This window comes from Myotis myotis, unplaced genomic scaffold (genome assembly GCF_014108235.1).
Source record: "Myotis myotis isolate mMyoMyo1 unplaced genomic scaffold, mMyoMyo1.p scaffold_m19_p_5, whole genome shotgun sequence".
NCBI lineage: Eukaryota > Metazoa > Chordata > Mammalia > Chiroptera > Vespertilionidae > Myotis > Myotis myotis.
The window spans coordinates 80,624,206-80,646,570 of record NW_023416357.1 but is presented as its reverse complement, the minus strand read 5'-3'; the positions used below and the strand labels follow the sequence as shown (position 1 = coordinate 80,646,570).

General features: G+C 50.5%; 2 protein-coding genes across 12 annotated transcripts in view; one reads left to right on the top strand and one right to left on the bottom strand.

Moving 5' to 3' along the window:
* The first annotated feature begins 52 nt into the window (after positions 1 to 52).
* SAP25 (Sin3A associated protein 25) lies at positions 53 to 1,885 on the top strand. Of its 7 annotated transcripts, XM_036310085.1 has the most exons (7): positions 53 to 155; positions 335 to 484; positions 692 to 792; positions 883 to 989; positions 1,067 to 1,220; positions 1,343 to 1,440; positions 1,522 to 1,885. In XM_036310085.1, the coding sequence occupies exons 2-7, from the start codon at positions 342 to 344 to the stop codon at positions 1,810 to 1,812; spliced, it is 894 nt and encodes a 297-aa protein (XP_036165978.1). In that variant the 5' UTR covers positions 53 to 155; positions 335 to 341; the 3' UTR covers positions 1,813 to 1,885. The 7 variants fall into 7 exon arrangements, with proteins under 7 accessions (XP_036165978.1, XP_036165975.1, XP_036165976.1 ...); XM_036310082.1 differs by having other exon boundaries at positions 1,343 to 1,885; XM_036310083.1 differs by having other exon boundaries at positions 692 to 989; positions 1,382 to 1,440.
* Positions 1,886 to 3,453: 1,568 nt separating this feature from the next.
* AGFG2 (ArfGAP with FG repeats 2) overlaps positions 3,454 to 22,365 on the bottom strand; it is a 29,025-nt gene continuing 10,113 nt past the window's right edge. Inside the window, exons 3-13 of one of the 5 annotated variants that reach the window (XM_036310071.1) lie at positions 21,259 to 21,374; positions 20,034 to 20,187; positions 19,292 to 19,457; positions 18,449 to 18,574; positions 17,650 to 17,682; positions 11,887 to 12,007; positions 11,403 to 11,485; positions 11,134 to 11,217; positions 10,105 to 10,233; positions 9,665 to 9,750; positions 3,470 to 8,229 (exon numbers count right to left, since the gene is read on the bottom strand). In XM_036310071.1, coding sequence (XP_036165964.1) covers positions 8,125 to 8,229; positions 9,665 to 9,750; positions 10,105 to 10,233; positions 11,134 to 11,217; positions 11,403 to 11,485; positions 11,887 to 12,007; positions 17,650 to 17,682; positions 18,449 to 18,574; positions 19,292 to 19,457; positions 20,034 to 20,187; positions 21,259 to 21,374 — 1,203 coding nt within the window. In that variant the 3' untranslated portion in view covers positions 3,470 to 8,124. Of the gene's footprint in view, positions 9,318 to 9,664; positions 9,751 to 10,104; positions 10,234 to 11,133; positions 11,218 to 11,402; positions 11,486 to 11,886; positions 12,008 to 17,649; positions 17,683 to 18,448; positions 18,575 to 19,291; positions 19,458 to 20,033; positions 20,188 to 21,258; positions 21,375 to 22,365 lie in introns of all 5 variants that reach the window. The other 4 variants (XM_036310073.1, XM_036310072.1, XM_036310075.1 and 1 more) reach the window with 4 other exon arrangements.

The window sequence follows — 22,365 nt, the reverse complement described above, 5'->3', positions numbered from 1 at the left end:
TCTAAAGCGGCCTGTGCTCCGCGCTGCCGTGGGAAGCAGGCCGGGCTGCGCAACCCCCGCCCCCGCCAACAGGGGTCGCCCCGGGACCCAGCGGGAGCGCGTGCCACGTGGCCGGAAACGCACTGCGTGTTGGCGTCGCTGCGAGGCCGGGTGAGGTGGGTGCGGTGGGCGAGGTGGGCGGGCAGCCTGGACTCACCCGGACAGACAGGGTGGTGCCCACCACGGAGGGAGGCTGGGACCGAGTGGGCGCCACGGAGGGCGAGGCAGACGGGGTGGGGGGCCGGGCAGCGAGGGGCCGGGCACAGAGGTGCGGCCCTGCCCTTCCCTCCCCCAGACGCGGCATGTTGCCCTGGCCCCTTCCACGGTGGGACGGCGAGGAGCAGGCGCCGGAGGAACAGGGCCCCTCACCGTTCGGTGACCCCGGCAAGGTTCGGAACTCTGGAGGGAAAGCCCTGGGGGTGCCAGGTGCCCCCCCACAGGACAGGTGAGGGGCGCGGCACGCGGGAGGCGCTTACGGGAAGGCCGCGTGGGCTGGAGGCTCCCGCGGGTGCAGACTCTCATGGTCCTGCGAACAGTGGTTATGTTCGGCCTCCCGCCCCGGGCACCTCTGACCTGGCCGTGGGAGTGTTCAGACTCGGAGGGGAAGGCGGGAAGCTCTGACTGGGGCGTCTCAGGGCCTTTCCACCTCCAGCCCCCAGTTCCGGGCCCCAAGGCCTTCCTGGACCCGGAGAGGACAGCGGCGGGCCCCGCCCCGAGCAGGTCTGGTAGCCCAGCAGCACCCGGGACCCCCAGGTAGGTGCTGGGCCTTGCCCCCTCTACTCCTCAGGACCTTTTTACCCACTCCTGAGCCTGTTTTAATCTCAAGTTACCCCCCCCCCCCAGTTCCCCTTTTTCCCCAGATGGCCTGGGGGGTGGCCCCTTCGAGAATGACCCTGCTGGCACCATGGGACCCCAACTATGAGGCTAAAGCTGGTTCTCAGCTGGTGTGGGTGAGTAGGGGGTGCCTGTGGCTCTGGTCTCGGGGTGGGGCAAGGATACTCCAGTGATCTTTCCTGACCCTCCACAGGGACCCAGCTGTGCTTCCGGTGCCTCTTTCTCAAGCCGGACTTTGTGTCATCCCTCCTTCTGGCCGCTGTACGAGGCAGCCTCAGGCAGGGACCGCAGACCCCTGACTTCTGCAACAGTACGTCAGAATGGCGAGCAGGCACCCAGGGCTGCAGGTAACTTCCCTTGGTCCCCTCAGACTCAGGACTAATGCTTGGTGAGCTCCGTAGGGAACCCGTGCAGAGAGGTCCATGGGATGGGAAACCCAGCCTGTCACCCCAACAGCTTTTCTCCCTAGGATTCCCGGTGATGTGCTGTGAAGATGTCTTTCTTTCAGACCCTCTGCTGCCCCCTGGGCAGCGTGTTCCCTTGTACCTGCCTGAAGCCCCCCAGCAGGTGGGTACTTTCCTGCCCTGGCCTTTTCTCAGCCTCCCTGCAGGGCTTGGGAGGAGACACTTCCCTCTCTTCTCTCCTCAGGTGATGGGCTCTCTGCAGCTGCTGCTCCCACCCCCTATCATGTCCCCCCAGGTCTGCCCCACCCGGTCCCCTGGCTGCTGCACCACCTGGCTCAGTGGGCCTGAGCTGATCGCCCTCACTGGCCTCCTGCAGATGAGCCAGGGGGAGCCAAGACCTAGCTCCACGGGTTCCTCGGCAGCTCCCACCCCCCCTTCTGATCCCCTAGACCCTGTTTCTGATCACGCAGGCCCCAGTGGTTCTCACTGCACTGACCCATCTCTCCGACAGACCCCAGAAACCAATTGTCCATAGCACCTCTGGGGGCATCATGGGCCCCCTACTCTCTCAGGCGGTTCTTTTGACAATAAATGTGTTGGTTTGCAAACAGGCTCCTTGTGGTAAACAGAATGGGGCATTCAGGCAGGGATAGGGGTCTCTTCCTCCATGGCAGCTTTGGCTGTCCTCCCCTAAAATTCTTGTTACTCATTGGCCACCCCCTACAGTGGGGTGAGGGAATACATGGGCCTAAGACCTTTTCAGGCTGACCAAGAAAGGCACCGTTAACGAGGGGCCCCGCAGTACAGTTCCCCAGACTGAGTATATAAGAAGCAGGGATTCCATCAGCTCTGCCAGGCCCAGGAAAGGGAGGATTGTGTAAGCATGTGGCTGACATTGGGAGAGGCAATCTAGGGAGTAAGGGGGTGGCACATCACTTTTGGGGACACCAAAAGAAAGATACCTGGTGCTTTCATCCTTCTTGCACTGAGGTCCCAGAAGTTTATCCTTGGAGCTGAGGGTTAGTTGTTTGGTTTGTGGGAGACACAGGCAGGCACTGCAGGTGTGTGTGTGGCGGGGACAGGGAAAGGTACTCGTGGGAGTCCTCATCAGAGGAAGGGTGGCAGCACCGGTTCTCCCGAGACTCTGAACTGATGCTGCATAACTTTGCAGGGAAACAGGATCAGAGCTTTGGCTGAGAAAGCCAGAAATTTGTAGGATTTTTTTTGGAGGGAGGATGGTGATCTAGAATTTTCTCCCTTAAAAGAATCCAACTTCTTGGGGAACTTCCTCCTGAAGACTTCCCACTGCTGGAAGGGGCAGAGTGGGCAGCGGGCTCGAAGGGGCAGCTCGGCGCCTCTGTAGGTCACCCGTCCTAGGGGGTGTCCGTGCCTTAGAACCCCTCAGTTGTGGGAACACATTCTAACTTTGCCATTTTCTCCCCCTCATCTCACTTTCCATCTGTCAGGCAGACGCGCAGCCTTGCCTCCAGAGTTGGTTCTGGGACTTGATTTGGGGTAGCTGTGGGGGCAGTGTGTGATAGTCTTGGGGGCATTGCCTCATGCTTCCAGAGGCAGGACATGGTCCAGGTCAACTAGCTGAGGTGGCTGGCTGAGGGGGTCCAGTATGGCAGTGTCCATTTCTAAGTAGTCTGGGGCCATGTACTCAGTGCACACCTACCCCTGGGCTAGTTGGACTGGGCGGATACCCTCCTGCTCTCCAGCTCTCCCCAGTGCTGGGATGGGGGCCTTGGAGCCTGGGCCCTGGCTCCCTGGCCCTGGCTTGTAGGAAGAGGACCTGGTGGAAAACAGCTCATGGGCACTTAGTGCCCTCCCAATCCTAGAGCAGCTGGTGGAGAGCAGCGTTGGCAGCAGAAGGAAGGTGAGGGGGGAGGTGCTATCATAAGGTAGCCACCCCCACCCCTCATGGGCTCCCATTGACTCAGTCACTCCCAGCTCCCTTGGGTAGTGGCTCCCTCCCCTCTCTAACCCTCTGGGTATGGGGTATGAGGCTGATGCCCCCAGCATCCCAGGGTCTGGAGGGTGGCTTGCTTGCTCCTCTCACCCAGGCACCTGCTATAGCTCAGGCCCCTTGATTGGGCCCAGGTGACTCGGATCTCATGAGGTTGGGGGACAGAGCGTCTGGAGGCGCTCATCAGAGGATCCCTTGGCAGTGGCTCAATCCTACCACCGGCACCAGCGTTCTTAAGTCGCTTCATGGCGGCCAGGACAGTCTCATGAATGCTTCAGGCACCATGACATTTATTGTTTGTAGCCACAGCACCCGCGTGGGCACCAGAGTGGCTGAGTTTCAGGAAGGAGGAGTCTGCATGGCCACAGCAGCACACACTGAGCAGGGACAGGAGCGGGAACCCCAGGTAACGATGCCAGGGTGTCCTTGGAACCTCTGCCTTTGGGCTTCTGCAGCAGGCTCAGTACCCCCAAACCCAGGCACAGGCGGTAGACACTTGCCCGGGCCTCGTGTCCACCTCAGTCCCTTGGGCCACAGTGTCACCGGCCAGACATCCTGGAATGGAGTGAGGATTCAGGTCCTGGGATCCTCATGGGAACTGGAACCTTGGAAGGACAATTGGATGATCACAGGAGGGGGCGGGGGGAGTGTGTTGGAGTCACTGTGCTCTGAGAACTGATCAAGTGTAAACGCTTAATATTTGAAATTGATTTCGGTGACCTAGAGCAGGGAGAGGCTATGGATAGACTAAATCCACGACTATCCGACCCTGGCCCCCATATTCTCTCCGACCACCCCGAACTTGGGCCTCACTGCGGTGGCTGCAGGCACCTCGAGGAAGGTGCCCCATCACACCTGCTGCTCCGATTCGCTCTCCCCGCCACGCCCAGGCTGCGGTCACATGTGCGGAGGATAATCAGGCGGCCCTGGTGCGCGTCCACCGCTGGCTGCTGGTGCACGCACCCGCCAGGCTCACGCTGATTTTGGGCGGTGCTCCACCGCTCGAGTCTTGGCGGCTCTGCCCGGGGCAGGAGACGCAGCGGTGCTGGGACTTCTGCTTCCGCAAGTGGCTGCGACGCCGAGGTGGACTCAGATGCATGGCGAGCGACTTGGACTGTGTCCCCGTGGGGTGACCGCCTCCGAGATTCCATCCGGCCACAGGCAGTAAAGTGGCCGGCGGAGGGGGCGAGACGGCCGAGGAAAGGCCAGAGTGGATAGAGGTGGCTGCTACCCGTCTTGATGCCCAGCGTCTCTCTCCAGCTCCCGACTTGAAGCTTATGGCCGGGTTCCTGCCCAATGACTAGGACACCCTGGTCTCCGGAGATCGATCCTGGCAGGCTCCCCGCGCCTCCTCTCCTCCCCCCCTCTCCACCAACAGCTCATCACTCCCCACCCCGGGAGCTGGACGCCAGCCCAGTGGTGGAAGTGGAGTTCCAGTCGGGACAGTCTCCACCCCACCCGCTCGGACTGGGGACTGGGCTCTGGTAGGCGTAGGGAGCGTGGGGGCATCTCCATGGATTTGCGCTGACTGCTGAGAAAGTGACCAGGTGAGGCGAATGTGAATGCAGCATGGAACTGTCAGCAGTGATTGTGCTGGCTGCGCGATCCGCAGTCCTGAGTCACCTGCAGCGGAGCCCGGCCACCCCTACAGCAGCACCCTCCTCTGGTTCTAGCCGTCCAATATCCTTCCCACTCGGGACTGGTTTTGTACTCTTCCTTCCCAGGTAATTCTAGGAACCAGACCACCCAGCACTGGGTTGTGCTGACTTTCAAGGAGCTAGAGGTTCTCTGTGGATTTGGGGTGATAGGAGGTGTCCTGGGATAAGTAAACTTGTGGATTGGCCCCTACCCACCAGAATCCAGGTCGAGAGACACCATGGAAGGAGGTTCCACGGAGGAAAAGGCCGTCTCAGGGGCATTTCCATCATGCTGCCCCATCACCTCAGCCCAAAAATGCCACCACGGGCCAGCTGAATGTGCAATGTTCTCTGATCACAGTACAGACTCTCTGGTGGGGGTATCCTTTGCCCTTTGTTTCCTGAGAGGTTTGAGATGGGGTTGGAATTCAGACACTTAATTTTTTAATTGATTTTAGAGGGAGAAAAACATCGATTTGTTGTTCCACTTATTCATGCATTCATTGGTTGATTCTTATATGTACCCTGATTGGGGATCAAACCCAAAACCTGGGAGTATCAGAGGATGCTCTAACCAACTGAGCTACCAGGCCAGGACTGGAATTCAAACATTTTTACAACTCACTTCTCCTCTTCCATGGACCAACTATCTTGGGGAAAGATGGCACTGGTCAGTGCACACTCCACAGGACAAACCAGCAGTTGACACCATTGGGGGCCTTAGAAGACCTCATGATATCACTCTCATGGAAAGTAAGATACCTAAAGCGAAGAGCTGAGGGGAAGGGAGAGAAAGAGGGCAAGTGTAGCCTCCATTAAAGATGGTGTTTGGGGAGGGGCACAGTCAGGAAAAGATGTAACAAGAGTACTGAGCAAGGGAACCTGACTTTTTTAGGGAGAGTAGAGCTTTTCCATGTCCCAGGCCTGGAAAGAAGGGGCTGGAGTACTGGAGGAGCCAAAGGTGTAGGATGCATGGGAGCTGGCGGGTGCCCTTAAACACCTTTTAAGGGTGATACTGGGAGTGGTATACGGGACCAACCAGCATCCTGAGGGTGGGTATCCAGCCAGCAGGCAGGTGTGCCCAGGCCCACTTCCAAGTGCCCCTCCCCCCTCAGCAAAGCCCCATCAATACAGCAGGAGAGGTGCTGGCAGCTCAGGTTGTGCACAGGGAGAGGCAGGTGTGTGGGTCTGTAAGTCGCCACCAAAAACAGTATGTTCAAGGCCATAGTCCCTAGTCTGGCCATCTATGTACCAGATGCCAATGTGCAAAGTGGCAGGGACAAAAAAGCCATCTGCAGGCCCCTCACTTTCCCAGCCCGGGTGCTGCCTTTTAGAGGAGGGCACCCATGGGGCCTACCTGCTGTGCCCCTGGCCTGGAGCCTTTTCCCACAGGTTTGACTTGAAACTACCCACAGGAGAGTCTCGTCATACCTACTCCTTTCCACTCCCCATCAACCAAGCCACCTTGCAACACCCCCGTCCTGGGAAATCACAGCTGCTGTCAGAGAGCAGCTCTAGATCACCTTAAATGGTGGGTAAAGATAAAGCAGGAAGCAGCAGGGATCTCAGTGCCTGGGTTCTGGGCAAGTAGTGGTGGTAGATGGGTTCGTTATCAATGCCAGGTGATTTAGCCTGCTGGGTACAGAAAGAGCCTGGAGTCAAATTGGCCTAATCAGTTGCCCTAGCAACACTGCCCTTGTCCTAACCCAGACAAGATTTATTCTAGCCTGTTGCCCTGGTAACTTGAGTTGCTCCCCTGGGACAGGAAATGGCAGAACCTCAGCTCTGCTGGGTGAGAACACCTCTTCCAACCACAGGGGTCCACCTGTGCATCCCTCTGCCAGGTGCAGGACAGCCATGGGATGGTGGGATGGGATTTCCACATTCTGAGTCCCTCCAGCCCCACGGTGTGTGCGCACTGGGGTTCAGATTTGCAACTACCAGGCAGAGCAATGCAGGATTGCCCCAGGGGTTAGGGCAGGACAAACACAGCTCAGTCATTTAGACATTTTCTATCAGGTGAGGGATTTTTCCATTCTTTGCCACTCACCTGGAGAGAGGAAGCCAAGCTGCCAAGAGAGGCAGATGCAGTCCTAGTCTTGGCTTGTGCCTGGGGAACTCTTGACTTTTCTGCCCTGGGGTCTGAGGCTGACCCAGTATAACTTCTGACTGGTCAACCAGCTCTGGCCAGTGAGCTGGCTGGAGTCCTTACTGGACAGAGTGACTGGGAGGCACGGAGAAGGTACTGCAGGGAGGTCCTGGGCCCAGGCGCCATGCAGTAAGGAGATCCCTGGGGAACAGCAGGCGTGTGCCTGCAACATGCAGTAAGAATCACTGCAGCTCTTGGTTCTTTAAATCTCACCTCCAAACCTCAGTATTTTTGCTTAGGAAAGGAGGGGTGGGAGAGCTGGGGGAAAATAAGAAAGGCTCCTTTCCCTACTACACGGCAACAGATACCAGCTTTCCCGCCGCCCTTCCCTGGCTCTAAGCAAAGGGAATGCGAAAGAGACCGGAGGAAGGGCAGAGAGATATCAAGGGTAACAGAAAAATACTAAAAGGAAACAGACAGAACATGATAAATCCAGGGGGAAAGGATGGTGGTCCACCCTGGGAGATCCCACCAGGAGATGGAAGGAGGGGAGGCTGGGAGAATGAAAACAGACACAAGACAGGATGGTGGAAAGGTTGGGAAGCCATCCTGGCTGGGCAAATGGCAGCAGCTGGAGGTATTTTCAGAAAAATCTTCCAAGTAAAGTGATAACCCAATCCCTGTTTCTTCTTGCTGTTACACTGTTAAAGGTAACTGGGTAGAAAAACCCAGAGAAATCCCAAGAACGAACAGCTAAAGGGCCAAGAGTTCTGGGCAACCTGGAAAAGGGAGGAACCTCTTCTGACATCAAGGCCAAGCGCTGTGCCTCGCCTCCGTCAGGGGAGGTGTTTAACCCAAGCGGTCTGTCTTGTCACCACACAGACATCAAGGCTGTTGCCACACACCCTCAGGGGGAAACAGTCTGGGGAGGGGCTGAGAATGCACCTAGGAGTGGTTGACAGCCACCAATCTCCCGTCCCTAGTAGAGGCAGCCCTTCCCCTGCCTTGCTCCCTCCCATTGCTAACACGGGACTCCAGTTCAGACAGGAGCTGGCTCTGTGGGCTAGGAGTCCTGTCCTGGGCCAACTATCCTTGGCCAACAGCAGGCAGCATCGCAGGCAACGCAGGCGACATTAACACCAACCCAGGCAGTCATGTTGAGTGATGTGAGGGCACTCCAGCTGGCCCCAAACAAGACCGAGTGCCATTTTCTTTTTCTTTCAAATGCAGTTCTTTTCCAACATTGCCTATTAACAGCTTTGGTGCAGAGATTTGGGGGCCAGGGAGGTACATGGAAAAAAGAAAGGAAAAAAGTAGCCAATTACACAAAGCCTTTCCCTGGAAAAGCCCAGGCTCTGGGGTGCTCAGAACATGTGGCTGCCCTCCCCCTACACTCTGGCGCTCTGGCTTTGCTGGTTGAGGCACAGATGGGGATACATCCCATTCCCCATGTACAAGAGCTTTCTGGGAGAGGGAGAATGGCTGCTTGTATCTCTATCTCTCTTTCTCTCTGTGTATATATATAATAGGCTATATTAAAAAATTCTCTCTATATAAATATAAAACATTGGTATCCAAACACCACAACTAACTAAAGTGCTTGACAGGAGTTGGACATGTCTAAGTATGTAGGTAAAACTAGTCATTCTGAGTGTCCAGGATGAGGGAGAGAGCTGGGGAAGCAAAAACCATGGAGAAAAGGGTGTGCTGGCCCAAGCCAGGGCACAAGGGTACTCTGGTCCCCCAGCGCCTTCTCAGCCTGTCTGGTCACTATCCCATGTCAACACTGCACCTCAGCCCACCTTTACTGTACTCTTCCCACTGTGCTTCTGTCCACGAGAACAGTGTTGGAAAGCTGGACATGGGGAAGGGTTCCCCCAGGGCAACCTGGTCAGCCTTTGCCCACAGCTTCCTCTGCCCACGGGGTTGAGGACAAAGGGAGCATTGTGTATGCTGAGGGCAGGAGAGGAGGGGGGTTACTGTCATTGTAATTAATAATTTGAGAAATAAAACACTATTGCTCCTCTAAGCCAGGCCCTGCCTTCTCTCCTGGGCCTCCTACCTGGGTGGGGGCTGGAAGGAAGAAGGGAGGAAGCTGCCCTTTTATATGCAAGCTCCAAGCAAAGCATTAGCACCTCCATCTCCAAGACCCCTACCCTGCACAACAAGGCCCACTCTGGTCCCAGACCCACAGAAATGCCACAGGCAAGTGGTCACCAGAGCTGCAGGGAGTAGAAGGGCCCCAGAGAGCAGGGAAGAGGCCCCCCCGCTCCCAGGACACAGTGCTACAAGAAAGGGTTGGTGGTGGGAGGTTTGGAGGCAAATGGGCTTGATGAAGATCCAGTCTGGAAAGAAACAACAACAACAACAAATTGTTAGATTAAAGAAGAAAAGCTGGAGGCCACAGAAGAAATGCAGTGCAGGCTTCCTTTCTCCCTTAAGGTGACTGTGCTAAGGAAAGTGGGAACTTGAAGGAGCTAAGAGCCAAGTGGAGGGGGTGGGTGTTGGGGGAGATGACAGGGCAGAGGAGACGTGAGGCCCATCAACTACCCCCTCATCCCTGGCTTGGACAAGGCAGAACTTCATGAGGAAGGGGTCTAAGTTCCACCCCACATCACCCTCTTCGAGAAGGATTCTGTCCCCAAGACCCAGAGTGAGAGGCCATGCCCCACACCATGGACTGGGCACTCACCATGAAGGGATTGGTGGAGATGCCCCCTGGCTGGCTGAGTGGCCTCTGCTCCAGCTTGGCTGATCCTAAGTCACTGAAGGAAGATCCTGGGAAGCAAGAGCAAGACCTTAGCAGACATGAGCCCTGGCCCTCGTGCCGGTGCTGACCTGCTCGGTCTCCCTCCCTACAGGGCAGGCACAGCTCTCTCCCAGGTACGCAGTGAGAGGGGGCCTTGCTAAAGACGGGAATAAACGTATGGAGCAGCCAGAGAACACAGGCAGGTCTGGTGCTGCCCTGATTCCTCCCCTATAGTCCCAAATGGAATTAGCTTGCACCTCTGGCTCCCTAATATACCTGTAACACATGTGCAGATGCATTTGCGCGCGTGCGTACACACACACACAGTCGCTGGGGGTGGGCAATGGGGGGTGAGGAAGGAGGGTGAGGTCTGAATCCTTTACCATTCTGGTGCTGAGGCATCGAGGTCTGCAGGGAGAACATCGGTGGTGGGAAGGTGGTGGCAAAGGCCCCGGTGGGTGGCACTGTCTGGGAGAAGCCAGGTCCAGCACTGCTCATCCCAAAGCCAGGTCCTGTGGAGTGAGGGACATGAGGCTCAGGTGAAGGTCTGGAACATAGGCCGGAGAACAGTTCTTCCTGAATCCTTCCAAGATGGGAAAATAGAATGGAGTTTTTCCCTAACCAGAGGTACCCAACAGAAGTACCCTGAATGAGCCAGAGAACTCTTCAGTTTCCATGCAAGATATCAAACCTGCCTGCTTCCGGCCCACATGGCTTGTGGCATGGAGAACATGGACACGACACAGAACTGGGGGCAGCTATAGGCTACCTATTAAACTGCATAAATAAAAAGCTAATTATCGGCCCTTTCTGTGCCTCAGTTATCTCATTTCTAAAATGGAGCGGTACCTATCTCCTGGGGCCACCGTGAAATGAAATAACAGATGTAAAGCACTTAGCACTGGGCTGGCCTGCCACAGCACTGGAAGCTGTTATTCTTCTCTCTTCATGCCTCAAGATTTTTGAGAACAAAAAAAGGGGTGGTAGTGCATGAAGAAAGGAAGCAGAGGCTGAGGAGGGGCAGGGTGAGAGGAGGAGACCATACCACCCCGGCTGATGAGGGCAGGGAATAGGGTCATGATTTCAGGTGGCTCGCCTTCGGACACAGAGGGCAGGAGAAAGAGGAATCACTGCCATTATCAGTCAACACTAAAACAGCTTTAGAACTGATGCAGGTAAACAGCAGTCTAGTCTCTAATTCTGAAATTCTGATCTGTAGCCTGGGTGCCTCTACTTTTTGCCCACTAAGATGGGTCTGGGCTGGGGCAGGGTGCGCAGGGGGACTAGTTTGGGAAACCACAACTGCCAGCTGAGGCTGCCTGCTGCTCCTCCTGACAGTGTGCGAAGCGGGGGGAGGGGAGAGAAATTGGTGCTGTGAGATACAGGGAGAGGGGACAGTCTGGAAGGCTTACCTGTGGCCAAGCCATTGGGCTGGAATGGGTTTGTGGAAGGCAGCTGAGGGTGAGCAGCAGGTGCTGTGAAAGGGTTGCTGAAGGCTGCTCAGGGTGGAATGGGGTAGAGATGAGAAAAAAAGATGGTTATTTTTCCCCCCATTTGCTTAATATTGTGATAACTGAGCATTCCTCTAACTCTTCTCTCCATTCCACCCACCCCTGTCCAGAGTTCTCAATTCCCTCTAGGACTTGGATCCCCTTCCTGGGTCTTCACAGGCAAGACTCACCTCCAAAGGCAAGCCCTGTGCTGCCACCTCCACCAGTTGTGGCCGACTGGAGTGTGGGGACCTGGCTGGTCATCCCAAAGATGCTGCAATGCGGGGAGAGAGGTCAGCATGCATAGCTTCCAGGACCAAGGCGATAGGTTGGGCAAGGGACTAGGACAGTGGTTCTCAACCTTCTGGCCCTTTAAATACAGTTCCTCATGTTGTGACCCAACCATAAAATTATTTTCGTTGCTACTTAACTGTAATGTTGCTACTGTTATGAATTGTAATGTACATATCTGATATGCAGGATGGTCTTAGGCGACCCCTGTGAAAGGTCATTCGGCCGCCAAAGGGGTCGTGACCCACAGGTTGAGAACCGCTGGACTAGGAGATGGCACACCCAGTACTGCCAGACAGGAGGAGTTGAGTGGGCTGGGAAAAGCAAGGCCAGGGTTTCTTGGCCCACTCTCCTGCCCTAAGGCAAACCCATGTCTGTGCCTACCTGCTAGGGATACCTCCAGCTGATGCCCCAGGTCCCAGGAGGCCGCCCATATCTGTGAGGCTGTTGGGCTGACTGGCAGGTGCAAGAGAGGCGGCACCAAATGGAGTCACCTGGCTGCTCCCTGGTAAGTCATAGGAAATAAAACAGGGAGTGTTTGGCTGGAGACAAGATGGAAAGGGCAGGAGAAGATGGGGTTCAGTGGAGGAGTGGAGTGATCACATGAGAGGCACCACCTGGGTTCTCTGAGCCATCCCAGTCTTCCCACGATCACCCAGTTCAGGAGGACTTGTCTCCCACTGAGAATTCCAGGCCATGTGAATCTAGGCTCTCAATCTTCCTAGTGCTCAAAGCTGCCACCGCTGAGAGAAAAGCAGCTTTCTCCTAGAGCGGGAGGGATGGTGACCTGACTTACACTTTCCATTTTTCCCCTCAAGAGACTAATTTACTCAAACCAGCATTTCCACTTATGGATAAATCTTATGAAGGGCAGGTAGAGAGTAGAGAGGGTGGGGGGAGCTATGAAAGGACCAAGGACACTCGGGAGAATCTCATGAGATGGCACTGGAGGTGATGAGCATAAATCTTCAGCCATCAGCACTCCCATCGGAGCCACTTCTTTTTTTGGGAAGCCACCCTGATGCTATGAGCTTAGATTAGGGCTTAGAGACACTGCTCACTGGGCAGAGCCAACTGCAGGGTTCTCCTGCCCTCCCTGGGGTTCACATCTAAAAAGAAAAAGCAGAGGACAAGCTCCACGTGGGAGTTTTACAAAACAGCCTGCAGAGCAAGAGTCCTGGAAATCCCACAGGAAGAGGCCTAAGGCCCTGTCATTTTCTGAAAGCCTCTTTATCTATGTGTCTACATATCATCTGTCAACCATTCTGGGCTGTTGTGAGGGTATAACAAGGCTACAAATGAAAAAAGTTTTATTTTTATGAGTGCTGGAAGACTCATTCCTGAAGGGAAACACACTTTGCATATTATCTGCAAAGTGTGTTTATTGGTTAGAGCATGGTCCCCAAACACCAAGGGTTCGATTCCCTAAGGCAAACCCATGTTAGGGCACATACAGGAATCAATCAATGAATGTGCAGATGGGTGAAGAAACAACTGGATGTCTCTCTCTCTCTCAAATAAAAAAACAAACAAACAGTGACTATTTGAATAGGTAAAGTAAGAACTGGATTCTACTTGTGGCTGTACCACTTGCTACCATTGTGATTATAGCAAACTATTTCATTCTCCATTTTTTTCTCACTATTTCACAGGGTAGCTGTAAAGACCCTCTAAGTGTTTTAAAATCTAAAATATAACACAAATGTGAGGTATTATAACATATGATTTAAGAAATGATCTGGTTATGGGGGCGGGGGGAAGGGGAACAAATGTAATAATCTGAACAATAAAGATTTAATTTAAAAAAAAAAAGAAAGAAATGATCTGTAAGGTCAGAGAAGCAAGACAGAGTCTTAAAGGAAACATACAATGGCTGGCTCAGAATAGGAACACAAGTGAAGAAGACCCTCCCTAGACCCTCAGCTCCAGCCTTTTTACATGCTCTGCCTCTGCCTTGAACAAGAGGCCCTACCCATGACCTTGGCCTGCAAACTCCTACTCACCCTTTGGCCTTAACAAAACCATGTGTTTAGACTAGCCTTTCCTGATGCACTAATGTGAATTCGATCCTGATTTTCCTCAGAGCACCTTGTTCTTTTCCTTCAGAGCACTTGACATATTTATAGTAATAAATAAAAATACTACTAGATCAATTCCACTGCCAGGAATTTTCTTACAGATATAACTTGCACGCGCAAACATGACATACAGGGTTAACTGCAGCACTGTTTAACAGCAAAAGACTGAATCATCCTAAATATTCACCAACAGGGGACTGATTAAATAAATTATTATATATACATATAAAAAACAAGGAAGCTGTTAATGTATGAATAAAAAAAGATCTAATAAAGTTTAAAAAATCAAGGTGCACAACAGTATATATATTATGCCATAAAATCTGTAAAAAAAAAAAAAAGAGAGAGAGAGAGAGAAGCAGGACAGTAAAAAATGAGTAAATGAAGGCCATCTGCTCCTCTTCCCAGAGATATGGCTGTGGAGAGGAGTTGTGACAAGAGACAAGCATGGGTAAGGCTGTGGAAACATCCTGTAGAATGGGAAACTTTAAGCATATTGTGGGGAAAAGGGAATATGCCAGCAAAGGGAAATGAAGTAGAAGTGTTATTCAGATAAAGCTGACATGACCAAGCCCTGCAGAAAGTGGGAAACGGTGAGAGGGATCCTTCACAATGGAAGATACTTTTCCTCTCAGAGACAAGAGGAAAAAGAAGGGAAAGGAAAAGATAAAGAAAGGATACAAGGAAGGAAATGGCAAAGCCAAGCTGGTTCTCCAATCTGTGTTGCTCCCTGGCTCCTTCAAACCTCATCCTGTTTTCTTGTCAATCAAGTTTTGTTTTTTTCCTGAATGCCCAGAGCTGTAATTTAAATCTCCATGCTTTTTCTTTTCTAAAGGTTTAGCTGTATTACTCCAAAACCTTGTTTAAGGGTATCTTCACTGTACTAGGCATGAGCTTGACTGATGGTGACCAGGCTCTAACTTGGAGAAGCTGAGAATCCAGCAGGTAAGACAGGTGCCCAGTGCCTGCCTACTGCAAGGTTCCAAAGATGGGCTGCTTCTAGTGTGCCAGCACTTAAAAGACAGTACTCTCCTGGCCGCTCTTCTTCCCCAACCGCTGGACTTCCTACAGGAACAAGGCTAGGCTATAATGCCACTGCACATTCTTGGGCGTCAATCCTCTCCACTCCACAGGCCATGAAGAAGGCTGGAAAACCAGCAGGGTGGTGTTGGGCCTTCTGATTTTCCAGCCCCAGGTCCTTCCCTTGCCTGATTGACTCAGAGCACATGGAATTTCTGAGCGAACACAGCTCCCTTAGATCAGACTCTTCCGTCCTGCTCTGGGCCTTCATGTCAGGGAACTCCCCTCAGTGAGGACCAGGTCCTCTGTCCTCCCAGACTGGGAGAAGGGCTGTGGTTCCATCTGCAAGCAGTGTTGTGTGTCTCCTGGTGGACAGCAGAGGGCAGAACTGGCCCTAACTTGAAGTGAACACCTTAAAAAGAGCACATTCTCAGAAAGGAGGCCACAGCGAGAGTATCTGTGCTTGGGTTTGCTTCTAATATACTTCCGGAGCCTCACTTCTGGAGCTGTATTTGTACACACGTCTTATAGCAGTTTCAGGGGAAAACTGCAGTTTTAGAAACCTCCCCTCTTCATACTCCCTCTTAGAAATATAAAAATACAACAAGGCTTGTCAGAAGAAATACCCACCTCTCACCAACATCTTCCTACTTCATACCCAATAGTTGTTGTTTTTTTAAAACTGATTTGAGGGAGGGAGGGAGGGAGGGAGGGAGGGAGGGAGAGAGAGAGAGAGAGAGAGAGAGAGAGAGAGAGAGAGAGAGAGAGAGAAACATCAATGATGAGAGAGAATCATTGGTTGGGGGCTTCCTACATGCCCCCTAATGGGGATTGAGCCTGCAACCTGGGCATGTGCCCTTGACCAGAATCGAACCCGGGACTCTTCAGCTCACAGGCCAATGCTCTATCCACTGAACCAAACCAGCTAGGGCCCAATAGTTCTTTTAAAAATATTTTTTTATTGATTTCAGAGAGGAAGGGATATGGAGAAAGAGACTGATTCATCAATGATGAGAGAGAATCATTGATTGGCTGCTTCTTGCTCGCCCCCTACTGGAGAATCAAGCCCGAATGGGACATGTGCCCTGACTGGGAATCAAACCTTGACCTCCTTCCTGGTTTGTAGGTTGACACTCAACTACTGAGACACACCAGCTGGGCCCAATAGTTCTTTTAGATCACACTCACAGAAGCAACCTCATGATCATGGTGTGGCGCAAAGTGCATGGAATCTGCCACTTATCAGCTATTCAATTTTGGCCAAGTCACTGATCAAGTTGAGCCAGTTTTCTCTCCTGCAAAATGGGGAATCTTCCATTCCTCCTGGAGACAATCCGAGGGTGCTTCTGGCAATGACAAGAGCCTCAGAAATGCTGGTTGGCTCTGGATATGGCTGCAGACTCTGCATTTTGAGATGATCAGACACTGAACAAAAGTTTCATCCCCATTTCAGCCAGGAATGGTTCCAGGGCTAATGCCTTCTTTTTCTCCTTTAAAATATTTAAAACAACTGTGCTAGGAATGCATTTCTGAACAGACCAATTTATAATAACCTTGTATAGACTGTTTCCTTTAGAGCTCCAATTCCCAAGAACACGTTCCTTTTGCTAACCTGACTACTTCTGTACCAATTTACATTCTAACCAACAGCTCACAAAAGGGCCCATTTGCCTGGCTGGTGTGGCTCAGTGGTTGAGTGTCAGCCTATGAACCAGGAGGTCATGGTTTGATTCCCAGATAGGGCACATGCCCCAGTTGTGGACTTGACCCCCAACAGGGAATGTGCAGGAGACAGCCGATCAATGATTCTTTCTCAATACTAAAGTTTCTATTCCTTTCTCCCTCTCCTTCCTCTCTCTGAAATCAATTTTTTTAAAAAAATATATTTTATTGATTTTTTATAGAGAGGAAGGGAGAGAGACAGAGAGCTAGAAACATCGATGAGAGAGAAACATCGATGAGAGAAACATCGATCAGCTGCCTCCTGCACATCTCCCACTGGGGATATGCCCGCAACCCAGGTACATGCCCTTGACCGGAATCGAACCTAGGACCTTTCAGTCCGCAGGCCGACGCTCTATCCACTGAGCCAAACCGGTTTCGGCTGAAATCAATTTTTTAAAGAAAGGGCCCATTTCCCCACAAAATATTGGCCATTATCAATCTTTAAAATTTTTGCTAATATAATGTCAAAAATGAATATTTTATTCTAATTTGCATCTGATTAGTTAGGTCAAAGACATTTTCATATTTTTTCTGGGTATTATCTGCTTATATCCTTTGTCCATTATCCTATTCTTTCTTATTTATAAAACACATTATGGCTATTAGCTTTTTGTCTATCTTCCAGGTTGTAAGTATCTCCTCCCTGTTCCATGCCTTTAAGTTTTATTTAGGACATCTTTTATCATATAAAATGTGACCTGTGAAATTTCTATTTATTAGTATTTATGGAGATTTTGTTGCCCCCTACTAATTTCCCAAATTGTAAAATGGTTCTATGTTTGCAAATACTATATATTCTGCCTTTTGTTTACAAAATTCTGTTTATATTTATTAGGTCAAACTTGTTAAAGTGTTACTCAAATGGTTGGCTTCCTTCCTTAACTGTCTGTCTACTTTACCTATTAATTTGTGAGAGTCTATTATAGCCTCCCTCTCTGTTGGTTTATTAAATTTTAATTATCTGTTATTGCTTTATGAATTTCAAGGTTACCCTATCAGTTAAACTTACTTTTTAAACTTTTATCAATATAAAAATGTCTCTTCTTGTCCCATTCAACAGTATGAAAATAAAATAAAAACAAAAGCAAGTAGCCAGTTCAGTGTCACAGTGGGAAGGCTGTGGGCAGAGCAAGAGTCAGGAAGCCTGGGCCCAGGGTCAAGGTCTGCCATTCTGTGGGTTGCACGAATAGGGAAACTATTGAACTGTCTCATCTGGAGAATGGCTAAATTTGAAGAGTTCCTTCCAGACCTAAAAACTCTAGGATCAGAGGACCTGAGGTGAGCTCCTAACTTGGGTGCCTATAGGGTAGGCAAGATAACTTACCAAAGCTGTAACTTCCAGTCAGCATCCCACTGGCTAGCAATGAGGGTTTAGGAGGGAAATGGCAGGAAGGTGGAAGAAAGAAAAAGAGCGTAAGTCACTGGCTTTCCTCAGACATCTGCTCTTTACAGCACTCCAGCTGCCCTCCCGCATCCAAGGATGTCCAAAGGGAGTCCACTCTGTAGACTCGAGGCCTGGGCACTTAGGGAGAAGCTGAATGCTGCAATGGTTCTCAACCTTCCTAACGCCGCGACCCTTTAATACAGTTCCTCACGTTGTGGTGGCCCCCAACCATAAAATTATTTTCGTTGCTACTTCATAACTGTAATTTTGCTACTCTTATGAATAGTAATGTAAATATCTGATATGCAGGATGTATTTTCAGGGGTCGCAACCCACAGGTTGAGAACCGCTGGCAATCTTTAGACTCTCTTTCAATTGTATAACATAAACTACACAACATAGGGTTTACAGGCTTCTGCTCTAAGAGGGATGGGTGAGGACTCAATCCCCAGTAGGGGGTGTGCAGGAGGCAGCCGATCAATGATTTTCATCACTGATGTTTCTCTCTCTCTCTCCCTCTTCCTTCCTCTCTGAATAAAAAATAAAAATAGAACCATAGAGCCCCCTCTTCATCACAAAAATCATCTCATCAGAATCCTCTCAGTCTTTCCTAGAGCTTCTCTTTATATCCTTTGCACAATTCTTTAGACTGGTGCAGATGTGAATGAAAGGTGATGTATGGATGTGAACAGCTGGATGCAGCTGGGAGAAAGGAAAACACCGGTGAGGCAGAGTTTACCTGTGGCTGTTGGCTGGGCCTGAAACGGGGTTTGGCGAGCCAGAGGAATGCTTCCAAATGCAGAAGAGCTGGGGCTACTGCCAAAGGCATCGAAGTTGGCAAAGCCCCCATGGGAAGGTGTCTGGCCTATAGGTTAAGGAATGCAAAAGTTATATAGATAAAATGTATATTAATATACAGTAATATACACTAACTAGAATAATGGAATAATAATAGAATAATATACACTAATTCTAAAGGCCTTCAGAGGCCACCCGATGGGCCATCTGCCTTTCCACAGGATCCTTTTCAGAGGGAGATGCAGGGGCTTTTGGCAGAGAGCTAGACACAGGTGGGGGAAAGGGGATCTCAGAGGCTCTAAGTTCACTCCCATCACCTTTTTATTCTTAATCCATGAGGCATTAACATTTTTGTCAGGGTCTAGTTTGAGCAGAATCATGTGGGGAAAATTATTTTCTGGGGGAGAAAGGGGCTTGAAAAGCAAAAAGGGAAACTAGATACCACTTTATTCAACTCTATTATTGGCTATTGCTGATCTTTGGGAAGACGTTAGGATATACGGAACACGATAATCCCCCTGCTCCCATTTTAATAGAGTGAAAGTAATAAAAAGTCTATTTCCAGTGTTCTAAAAGAACATGCCAGGAGCCCCAACTCCCAAACATAATCCCTGGTACCCCTCTGACCCCAACCCTCCCAGCCTTGAGGCTTCGGAATTACCGTCACGTTTGTTCATGTGGAGATAGCTAGGGCCAAGTAGAACCTGGTCCCCCCGGCGAAGTGAATTTTTTGTGTTAAGGGTACATATGTTGTAGTAAGGTTCTTATCCCAAGTCCCACTTACCCCCAAAGGCTGGGAATGCAGCAAATGATGGTACTGTCTGGGGAGCAGCAAAGGGGTCTCCACCAATGTCAGCCAGCAGGTCAGTACTGGCTTTCTTGACCGAGGAGTGGGGAGGTGGCTGAGTGCTCCGGGGCTGAGATATCCGAGCCTGAGACTGGCTAACAGACTTGGATAAGACATTACATATAGCACTTGGAATCCCAGAAATGCCAGCCCCTGCAGGGCTCCCCAGGCGACCCCCAGATAGGCAAGTGGAGAGAGAGGAGAGCAAGAAACTGCTCTCAACTGAGAGGACTCCTGGGCAGAAACTGCCTTAGCTTCTCTCATACCTAATTCCTCTGTCTTCTCAGTACACCAGCTCCCAGAACCACACATTTTAGAGCATACTAGTCACGGTAACTCTGATATATACAGGGATATTGCCCAACAGTGCCCCTGGAGCTGTTACCTCCTCATCTTTCCCAGGTGCTTGAAGCAGAGTCCTGGCCCCTTCTGTGTTTCCTTGGAGGAATGGTCAGGTTTGGAGTTCATACTCTGACTTCCCTAAATACCACTTCCTGTTGGTTCTTTCTTCCAAAAGATATGAGTCCAAGGTGACAGATGCAAGACATAGGTAACAGCAGGGCTGAGAACCAACTCACAGCTCCTGAACTGCTGTCTACTAAGTCCAGGAGATTTAGGAAACTGATACTCCTGTCTCCCAAATTCCAAAGTAATCGTGAAGGGCAGATCTGAGAGTTACCTGGCTAGAGGTGGAGGCATCAGCTGAAAGAGATGACACAGGATCCCCCAGAAGTGTACGCAGAGGCTTCCCTTCTGGGATGGAGCCCTGGATAGGGGTGGAGGCACTGCCTTTGGTGTAAGTGGGCCCCTTGACTTGATCTGGGGGGACATACCTTCAAGAAAGAATATTAGGTTGAAAGGGGAGGGGTAAACCTTGGACCACGCTCACCTTAGGTGCTTGGAAAAACACAGGTTATAGCAGCCAAAATCCTTTTTCATTTTCTCCTAATTTTCTTTTTTGAACTAAAAGGAATTTAGCAACAAAGCAAAATTCTGCCTATCTTGAGATTCCCCTTTACTGTCAGATGCTCATTTTTTTTCTGCAGGACGTTCAGTTTCCTCTGGCTTATGCCTATTATTTCTTCCTCTTTCTGACGTCAAACCATCTGGGTTTCAAGTATAACATCTGCAATAATGCTGATGGATAGGTGATCCTATTTTCCAGCTTCCTACTCAAGGTCCTTCCTTTTATTTCTGGGTATTTCTTCAGATTCTCAGTCTCATAGTAAAACTTTCTGCCACCTCATCTTCTAAGAGCTCAAAACCTCTCCTGCCAGGTCCTGTTACTTTTTATAAAATCCCTCTCACTACAGTGTGTTTGGTCTCTATTCTGAAAGAATATTCTTTTTTGTGAGGACACCCCCAGGAGGGAATCCAAAGTGCTGCTTTATCTACCACACCAATCTCCTCGCATTCTCTTCTCAACCTTATAGTTACTCCCAACATTCTCATGCCCCAAAATCAAACAATAAGAAGTGACACCTCGGGAAAGAAAAGGTAGGGGAGAACAGAGACGTTTTCCTCTTCCAGAAAACAACAAACATACAAATCATGAATGAAATGATGGGCTAAAAGCAAAAAATTATATAGGACATATATAAAATCAGGTGAGCTACAAAAACTGACCCCCACTCCCACAGGCCTAGCTCCCCCTCCAGTTAGCCTACCATCTTCCCAAAAGAGGGGACATCAAAGCTGCAAGGTTAGTGACCAAGAACAAGTTATCTTCCATGTAGCTTTATTATTTTGAAGGCAGAATTAAGCCCTAACCAAATCTGAGTGAAACAGACTCAACCCAAGTTTAGCTTTTGAGAGAAGCCCCAATTCAACTCTAGAATCTGGACTATCAGATGAAGTATGTATTGGACACATGTCTTCATATCAATCTCTTTCTTCCTCCTTACCATCTCTTCTTCTCATATTTTTCCTGGAGAAACTCCTTCACTTTCTGAGGATCCCTGGAATCTGGTATTAAAGATGTCCGAGCATCAAAGAGACCCAGCCAAATCTTCCTGCAAACCTAAAGGAATGGAGTTAGGTGACAGAGGAGTTGGGGCAGAAAGCATGAAAGGGGAATGATACCACTTCCAGTTTATTCATCAATAAATATCTACTGAGCATGGACACAGTGTGAAGACATGATGCCCTGTCCTCACAGAGCTGTCATCTAATGGGGAGGTCATGCTTTAAATTAAAAAAAAAATAAACATAATTATATACTGTTACAAATATTATAAAAGAAACTAGAGGCCCGGTGCATGAGATTTGTGTACTGGGGGGCTGGGGGTGTCCTTCAGCCTGGCCTGTGCCCTCTCACAGTCCAGGACCCCTCACTCCTTATCATCCGCCTCCGATGCTGTGCTCGCCAGCTGTGAGCCTGGCTTCTGTTCTGGCTGAGCGGTGCTCCCCCGTGGGAGTGCACTGACCATCAGGGAGCAGCTCCTGCATTGAGCGTCTGCCCCTGGTGGTCAGTGCGCATCATAGCGACTGGTTGTTCCGCAGTTCGGTCGATTTGCATATTATGCTTTTATTATATAGGAGGATTAGAGGGCCATGAGAATTATGGGAACTAAATTTGGATGGGGGTGAGGTCAGGGGCAATTTTCAGAGCTGTGGTTTCTAGAACACCCTCCAGAGGCCCTTGTTTACACCCTGCAAGTAAGCCAATCAGTTGTAAGCTAGGTGTACTGCTAACAACAAGAATGGCATCTTGCTACCAGCAGATTTAGCTGAGGAAGGGGTTTAACTCACTTTCAAGTAAATGACATAGACTTAAATCTGGGTTGCTAAGGCTCAAGTCAGCTCTAGGAGATCTTAATGAGAGTGGCTGGCCCAATCAACTCTAAATGCTCATCAAGGTGAAACTCTAACCATTTTTCCCCTCAAGTGCCCAAGAACAACCTTCTGTAGAGATTTTGCTTCTTTCCCTGATTCCTCCAACAAGGGGCCTACAAACCACAATTTGCATAACTGAGATCTGTAAATATACATAAGGCAAGATATCTTATATT

Excerpts from the sequence above, each read along its gene's own strand:
- SAP25 (XM_036310078.1), top strand. The coding sequence starts at position 342 with ATGTTGCCCTGGCCCCTTCCACGGTGGGACGGCGAGGAGCAGGCGCCG. Across the intron at positions 485-691 it reads GGTGCCCCCCCACAGGACAG|CCCCCAGTTCCGGGCCCCAA; the intron begins GTGAGGGGCGCG and ends TTCCACCTCCAG. Across the intron at positions 1,221-1,342 it reads GCAGGCACCCAGGGCTGCAG|GATTCCCGGTGATGTGCTGT; the intron begins GTAACTTCCCTT and ends TTTTCTCCCTAG.